The 7,885-nt window shown below is 37.1% G+C and overlaps 1 protein-coding gene across 1 annotated transcript; it reads right to left on the reverse strand.

The window, feature by feature from the left end:
* Window positions 1-665: 665 nt before the first annotated feature.
* LOC141913860 (uncharacterized) lies at window positions 666-5,421 on the reverse strand. The gene is made up of 6 exons (XM_074805024.1): window positions 5,184-5,421; window positions 3,299-3,439; window positions 2,651-2,780; window positions 2,369-2,564; window positions 1,046-1,102; window positions 666-862 (listed from the first exon to the last, which is right to left on the reverse strand). The coding sequence occupies exons 1-6, from the start codon at window positions 5,390-5,392 to the stop codon at window positions 666-668; spliced, it is 930 nt and encodes a 309-aa protein (XP_074661125.1). The 5' UTR covers window positions 5,393-5,421.
* Window positions 5,422-7,885: the final 2,464 nt, after the last annotated feature.

A 7,885-nucleotide genomic window follows, 5' to 3' on the forward strand; every position in this document is an offset into this window, starting at 1 on the left:
GTTAATTTCTCAAAAAATATGAAACCCACGGCTTTCAACTTTGCGCACCATAAAGACAAATTAAAACAAATTACGAAATATATTATTGCTTAATCGGTTCAATTCGCCCATAAGTAGTGAAATTACAGGCTACTGAAATTGCGTTTGTGTGTGCTAAAAATAGCTTTGAGCGTAGTGTATTAAGCATACGAATGATTATCGATCGACCAGACCGTTGACATAGGCTAAAAAGTGAAAAAAGTCCTGATTTTGGCGAACAACAATGGCTGCCAGTCGGCCATCTTGAATCTGACAGGGCCAGTTTTTGGGCTGAAGATGTGTCTAGGGTAGATACATGTGTAACCCAAATATCAAGTCAATCCATTGAAGCGTCTTCAAAACTTCCTAAAATAACTAGATTCCGTCTACGGACGAACGGACGAATGAACGGACGACGGACGAAAAGTGAACGCAATAGCCCGCTGGGACTAAAGTCCCAAGTGGGCCAAAAATTGATTATTCACACAAATTAAAAATTCATAGTCATCAGATGCAGTCGCTAAAAATCAAGACTGATGATAGCTAACAGTACTTAGTAGTTCATTGCCTGGATCAAAGATCTAATATAGCAATTCGTTGGAAAATCTAAACCAGTACAACACAATAGATGTCAATTACTCACTTCACTAAACTACAAATTTTTGTTTGCCTGTTATGTAATTATGAACCCGTGATCTTATTTGGGCAGTTGTTCTTCCCTTTAGTTTATCGCAAACTTCCCTGATTTTAGATGCGGGAGGCATCTTCTTCGATTCGATGTAATCCTTCATAATGTTGAAAAATACTGTATTTTCTTCATCTGACCATCGTTTTCTGATGACAACTGAACAAAAAATAACAAATAGTCAAACCAGAACCCGATCAATATATTTATTTCAAAGCTATTTCTATTATGTTCGTTCTAATTTTACTTACCATTTCTTATTGGTTCATTTGTGATAGAAATGGTAGATGTAGATGCACACACAGGTTTCACTGCACTATCCACTAACTTTTTTAACATTACCAGAGGTTGTATCTGATGTTTCTGCTTCGTCAAATTGAGCCGAATGCAAAGGCAGAGCTGAAATTAGAATGAAGGGAAATTAGAATGATAATAAAACAAATACAAATACATGTATCTAGACAATCTATGTCAGTATGGAGCACTGTAAAAATAAAAACCTGCCGCCCTCGTCACTATTCCAAAAAGGGCTGATGAGAAACAAGAGTATTTCTTTGCATGGCTTTGGGTTGCTAAGGTATAGATTTTTTTAGAAGATATTGATTTTTTCAAGCAAGTGAGTCTCGCGAGGAAGCGTTTTTGAGTAATACAAAAGAGGAACTGAAATATTTTTGGAGGCAATTTTAGCCACTTTAACTTCAAACACAGTCTTGTATGTGTAAACACTGAAAAGCACAAGGTCAGTGTAGGTATAATTTATTTATTGAAACCTGATGTGTAGTTGCTGAGTACTGAGCGGTCAAAGCGCCGACTGAGCGCCAGTCTGAAATTTAGGCGTAAAATAACGACTACGCGACTGGGTGGGTGGTTCATGCAAGCTCATGCAAACTAGAGGACCAAAGGTCCTGTGCTCTCGAGGTCCAGTTTTTTTAATAATAGGGCCTATTAATGAAAACATATTACATTATTCATTCTACTACTTTTTAAATATGCAGATCTGTTCACCTGGTGCCCTGGGCCCTACGGTGAGACTGGAGCCTCAAACAGTGGTAGGCAGGAACAAATACGTCAGATCGATTTGTTTTACCTTAAAAACTTGAGAGTGAGATATGGCCGGTTAAAAAGTTCAAAAAGATCGACAAACCAAAGTGTATCACATTCAAAGACTTTTTAATACGACAACTTCAATGAAAATCTATGATAAAGTTTACTTCATTCAAAATACTTATTTCACTGTATGAAAAACGCGCATATTCATAATTAGAAATATTGAATACAAAGTTGCCGGATCTATTTTTGCAGCGTATCTAACCCCATTTATCGGATCTTTCGTTAATTCGATGACTGTAAAAATGGTGTGCTTTGGTTCACGGTAAACATACGCGACACAATGCCGACACGCTCGCAATAGCTCTCTCGTTCCTCGAGAGCTAAAAAATGTTTATAGGGCCCGGTTAAACCCTCAGTATAATAATGGACTTCCAGAAGTCTCCAAAAGCCCATTACTGCAAGTTTTAAAATTATACACAGATTGATGCAGATGTCAATGTCTGCGACAGATTATCCCCATTCTTCTAATATCTTATTGTGTGTAGTCATTTGCCAGGTACAGCAGATTCATGTATAGCTGATTGACTACATAGTAACATAGTAATAATGACTTACTGTCGATTTCTATATCATCTAGGTTCTTTCCTTTAAAATCCTTTACTTGGCCATTTTCAACTGCAATAAGTAGCCGAGCTACTTTTGATTTCTCCAATAGTGATGACTGAAGACGATAATGGTTTATATGTATGTTGACATCGTGTCCCATATGGTCACAGAGCATTTTCAATTCCTCAGGCTTCATGTCTAGAATCTGAACAAAATTAAAGGGATACCATGATTAGATTATTGATAATCATTAAAACAGAGAAATTAAAAACTTATGAAATGGCTATTAACCTGTGAAGTAGTGGCCAGATATCGACGTAGAGCAGATGTTCTGATAGACCCTGGCTCCAAAAGATTCGGGCATTCATTCGTTACCACTCTGAATGCCTCACAGCCATCGAGAGGCGTTCGACTAGATTTGCTCTGACTAAAACACAAATTGCGACGTGTTTAGTTTTTAAAGGAAAAATCACTGATACCATGAATCGTAACCTGTATTACAGTAAACCTCACCTAACTTGGACAAACTAACAAAATCCGAGATAAGGATAGGAAAATACGTTAGGAAGTCAGAAGACAGTGATTTTGTTTTTCTCCGAGTCAGTAAAAAGTCCAAGTTGGCCATGTCCGAGTAAAGCGAGGTATACTGTAACGCACAAAAAGCCTTTGATAGACAATTGAAAATAAATGGATGACAATGTGAAGAATATGGCATTTCAGACATTCGGAAAAAAATTATATTCACTTATGAAAAAAATATTCGTAAAGAAAACGATCTAGTGACAATCGAATATTATTTCTTTCAAATAAACAACAATGAATTAAAAATGTGGTAGAGATTTATGGAATTTAAGCAAAATGAAAAAACATTGTGGGAGACCAACAATATAAAACTACTTGTTTTGAGTTTTATACCATTAGAAACCATGAGAAACTTACCGGGCAAACAAGTAAGGATTCAACTTGTTACTGTTGGTGTTTGAAAGGTATTCAATGGAATCGACCATATCAGTTGTCATTAAAATAAATGCCTTCCTAAGACCACGGGTGCTCTTTCCACGTACCTCAAATAGGCTCATCCTAGGAATTGAAACACAGCATCATAACTAGATAAACAGCATGAAGACTGACTTAGAAACTGGCAAAATACTTGACTATTGACAATTTCGATAGTGGATACATGTATATACCAAATATCACGAAGATCCAACCTATTGTATCAACTGATGGATGGACGCCTGCCCCTAAGATAGACAGACAACAGCGTTGAGCTACAAATTTGCAATTGACCGTGTGGTTACCCAATATGCCTAGGTACCAATTAATGGAAAATTTGTATTCACTTCAATACACTGGTGGGGAGCAGAAATCAGCAGCCTATCGGCTGATATAGCTGGGGTGTTTTGTAAACTTCATTATTTTTATTTATCTAATGGCCCCATCACTAAGGGTATCTTAAAGGAAATACAAGCACAGCCATCGAAAACATTTTCAAAATTTCCCTCGAAAACTTCAAAAATGTGGCTAAAAAGTGTAGGACTGGTAGCGATTCATAGAAATGTGGCCTCGATCTCCTAGGGCACCCCGTGGAGGTCAAATCCGAAAATATTAGTTAAAGCTTTGGCATACAGACCATACAAAAGTTCATCTTGAACTGATAAAAACTGTAACACTAGTCGTGATTCATAGAAATATTGGTCTCCACTTTCGTGTCCATCGACCCAATCTTTTCAATCTAATGGGCCCTGGGGGATCTAAATGTATGTGAAAGATCAAGATGATTGAAGCGTCTTCAAAATAACCCTCGAAAAATTTTAAAAATATGTAAAATAGCTGATCTCGATTCTGACCGACTTGAAATAACTAGTTGGAGGTTTTGAAGACCTTTCAACGAATTGTCGTATTACTGGCTTCTGTCTATAGTAGAATGGACAAAAAACAAACTAGGGGTCCAGGGACACCATGCCCACTTGGAAAGTGGTTTCAAATGCTCAACAATCTAACAATTTCAATATTCAACGCCCCCTGGTGACCTTATACTGAAACCAATGACCTTGAAACTGACCACAATCATAGCAAATGTCATGAGCTACAATTTTGCAATTGATTATGGTAACAAAATATGCCAAGGTACCGGTAATAATATAATACGGAAATAATAAGTTATTCTACTATTACACGCCCCCTGGTGGCCATATACAAAAACCAATTTTTCTCATGCTGATGGGCCCTTCGGGGATACAAGTATATACGAATGATCAAGGTTATTGATAAAAGCGTCTTCAAAATTTCGCTCGAAAACTTGAAAAATGTGTAAAAAGTGCTGATTTTGGCGAACAACAATGGCTGCCAGTCAGCCATCTTGAATCTGACAGGGCCAGTTTTTGGGCTGAAGATGTATCTAGGGTAGATACATGTATAAACCAAATATCAAGACATTACCTTGAAGCGTCTTCCGAAAATAACTGGATTCCGTCTACGGACGGACGAACGAACGAACGGACGAAAAGTGAACGCAATAGCCCGCTGGGACTAAAGTCCCAAGTGGGCTAAAAATCAATGCACTAGCCCACTGGGACATGAGTACCAAAAGGGTTAAAAATTTTCTAAGCTAGATTTGACTATGTACCGTTGACGATCCTGATGAAGCCAAATTAGTCCAATCTGGCTCTCAAAATCATTTCACAGTAAAATCTAACCAAAAACTGCATATTGGTAGGTTTTTTGGGTCTTATCTATGAACCATGATGATCATTGTGAAGAAAAAGTGCATTATACATAAATTGACATGTTGAAATACTGAGTTTACTGGGTAAATTCTTACCTTTTCACTAGGGCCTGCTCTACTTTATCTAACGACTGGAGAATTTCACGATTTTCTGTCTGCTGACATTCATTTATTTCGTGTCTTTTAATTTCGGCCACTTCCGAAACTCTTCTTTTATTAAACATGGCTATTCTTACGAGTGTTAATTGAGCCATGAATGTCCATTGTTTGGAATCAGGTGATTTTATTTTCATACATTGCTCCATTTCCTGGAGACTCCAGGTCTTTAATGTGATTAGATCATTCGTCAAAGGTATGACTGATTTCTTGTTTATCTTTCTGATCCCTTTTCTCCGATTTGCAACACATGACACCGAATTATTCCAATGAGCTATGTACAAGTATTCGAAATCTTTACCATCATTTTGAATGGTTTCATTTTTCATCTTGATTCCATAGCTTATTTTGAGAATTATCAGATGTTTAACGTAACTTCCAAGTTCGACAGCCAATTGTGGTGAATCCGCTTCTTCGGACAATGATTTCACAGCTTTCACAACTTTGTTGAAATTAGTTCCACTAACATAAAAGCTCATGTCGTGGTTGGCATCAGCATTAAGTTTGAAGAGCAATCTTCCGATCACACGCACTTTAGAGCGTATATTAGTAATATCTTTCAATCAACGCTCCTCTGTTGTCCCAAGCCTACCTAACATTGAGACAGCAAATTCTCTTATCAATACATCATCTTCGATCACTTGAGATAAACCGGGATTAGCTGAAGTCCCTCTCAAAGTTAACACTTTGCTAAGCGCACTACCATCAACATCGTCATCATCATTGAAAAAAGGCATTATCATGAGCCTACCGCATCGAACAAAATCGTTTGATGGTTCTTTGGAAGCAGGACGCAAGGGGCACGAATTCATGTGTCCATAACGAGTTTTTATGGAACAACCCCCTTAAATTAATTGCCCTCTTATCTGACCAGTCAGTCAGAGATAATATTAATAATGCTCTACAAGAAAGAAAAAATGGTGTTTATTCTGATATTTGTGATGGTAGTGTGTATAAAAATTCAGAGCTGTTAGAACCATCATTCAAAATCATTTTGTACCAGGATGGCTTTGAGGTGGTCAATCCTCTTGGCTCGGCTAAGAAGAAACACTAACTTTTAGGTGTTTATTTTTCACTTGTTATTTTCCATCCTTGGAACAGGTCCAAAACTGAGCAAATGCCACTTGTATTGCTGTGCACTGAGAATGATATGAAAGAATTTGGCTCAGAGAAAATATTTGAAACCTTGATATCTGATCTATGTGAAATCCGAAATGATGGCTTGCTTGTTAATGTTAAAAAGTGTTTGGTTGTGTTGTTAATATAGTTGGAGACAACCTAGGTAGCCATACAACGGTGGCTTTCTGGAAAGTTTCAGTGCACACTACTTTTGTAGGTACTTTCTTATAACAATAGATGACTTCAAAAATGGCAAAAATGATGCCCCACTTAGAACTCCAAATCACTATGATGATGCTGTACGAAAAATAGTCGATGAAGATCTAGATTCATATGAGGGTATAAAGCATAATAGCACGTTTAACCGTATACCAGATTTCCATGTGTGTGACCCTAGATTACCACCTTGTCTTGGTCATGACCTCTTTGAGGGTGTCGTAACCTATGACCTAGCTCTGTGTATCAAGTATTTTGTGACATCCAAACAATGGTTTACTTATGAACAATTGAATAGAAAAATCAACAAGTTTCCTTTCAAATCTTATGATAGTCGCAATCGACCAGCTACCTTAGATGCAAAGAACCTGAAAGTAGGAGGTCATGCTGTTCAGACATGGAATTTTCTTAGGAAGCTGCCTTTTCTAATTGGAGAAAAAATTTCAGATAAAATTGATAATGTTTGGTTGCTAATTCTGTCATTAAGAAAGATTGTTGAGTTAGTTTGTGCACCTTGTATCTCTGATGGTATGTTGTTGTCTTTACAACGTTTGATAGCAGAATATTTGAAAGACCGCCGTGAGTTATTTCCTGATTCTGCACTTCGACCAAAACATCACTATTTGTGGCATTACCCATACTTGATAAGGTGTTTTGGGCCCTTGATGCGCGTGTGGGCGATGAGATTTGAACAGAAGCACAAGTACTTTAAAAATGCTGTCAGGCAGGTTAAAAATTTCATCAACATCACGAAAACACTTGCAGAACGACATGAATTATTACAAGCATATCTTCTGCAAGGGTCTCTATTTATGGCTACTGAATCATCCGAAGAAAAATGTATGCCTCTTGTATTGGATATGTACAATGATAAAATCAAAAGTGCTATACTTGACAAAGAGAAAAATAACATTTCACTGTCAAACTGCTTTGTGACATCGAAACTTAGTTACCGGAATACAGCATACCATCAGGACGCAATTGTTGTTTTGGAATTTGGGTTAGATGAAACTGATTTCGGGATAATACAGTTTGTGATTTCACAGAAAAATGAGAAATTCTTATTACTGCGGAAAGTCAAGGGGATTTACCTGCCAGGCTTAGGACTTTACAAAATAAACGAAGAATCATCTGAATATACCTGTACAAGTATCATCAGTATTGCTGACTACCAACCTCTTGTTGCATATTACATAGATGCGGACAAATATTTGACACTGAAACATGCTAAATTCTATAAATAAATAGGTAGGCTTTTTCAAAGATGATAGATAAGCTTGGTCTAATTTGTAATATTTTACTTAACT

This window comes from Tubulanus polymorphus, chromosome 12, assembly GCF_964204645.1.
Source record: "Tubulanus polymorphus chromosome 12, tnTubPoly1.2, whole genome shotgun sequence".
Classification (NCBI taxonomy): Eukaryota; Metazoa; Nemertea; class Palaeonemertea; order Tubulaniformes; family Tubulanidae; genus Tubulanus; species Tubulanus polymorphus.

What these genes read in the sequence shown, in the direction of transcription:
- LOC141913860 (XM_074805024.1), bottom strand. Translation starts at nt 5,392, where the DNA reads ATGGAGCAATGTATGAAAATAAAATCACCTGATTCCAAACAATGGACA. An exon ending in GAGCAGGCCCTAGTGAAAAG is followed by an intron (nt 3,440 to 5,183) that starts GTAAGAATTTAC and finishes TTCAATTCCTAG; the next exon opens with GATGAGCCTATTTGAGGTAC. An exon ending in AATCCTTACTTGTTTGCCCG is followed by an intron (nt 2,781 to 3,298) that starts GTAAGTTTCTCA and finishes TTTTAGTCAGAG; the next exon opens with CAAATCTAGTCGAACGCCTC.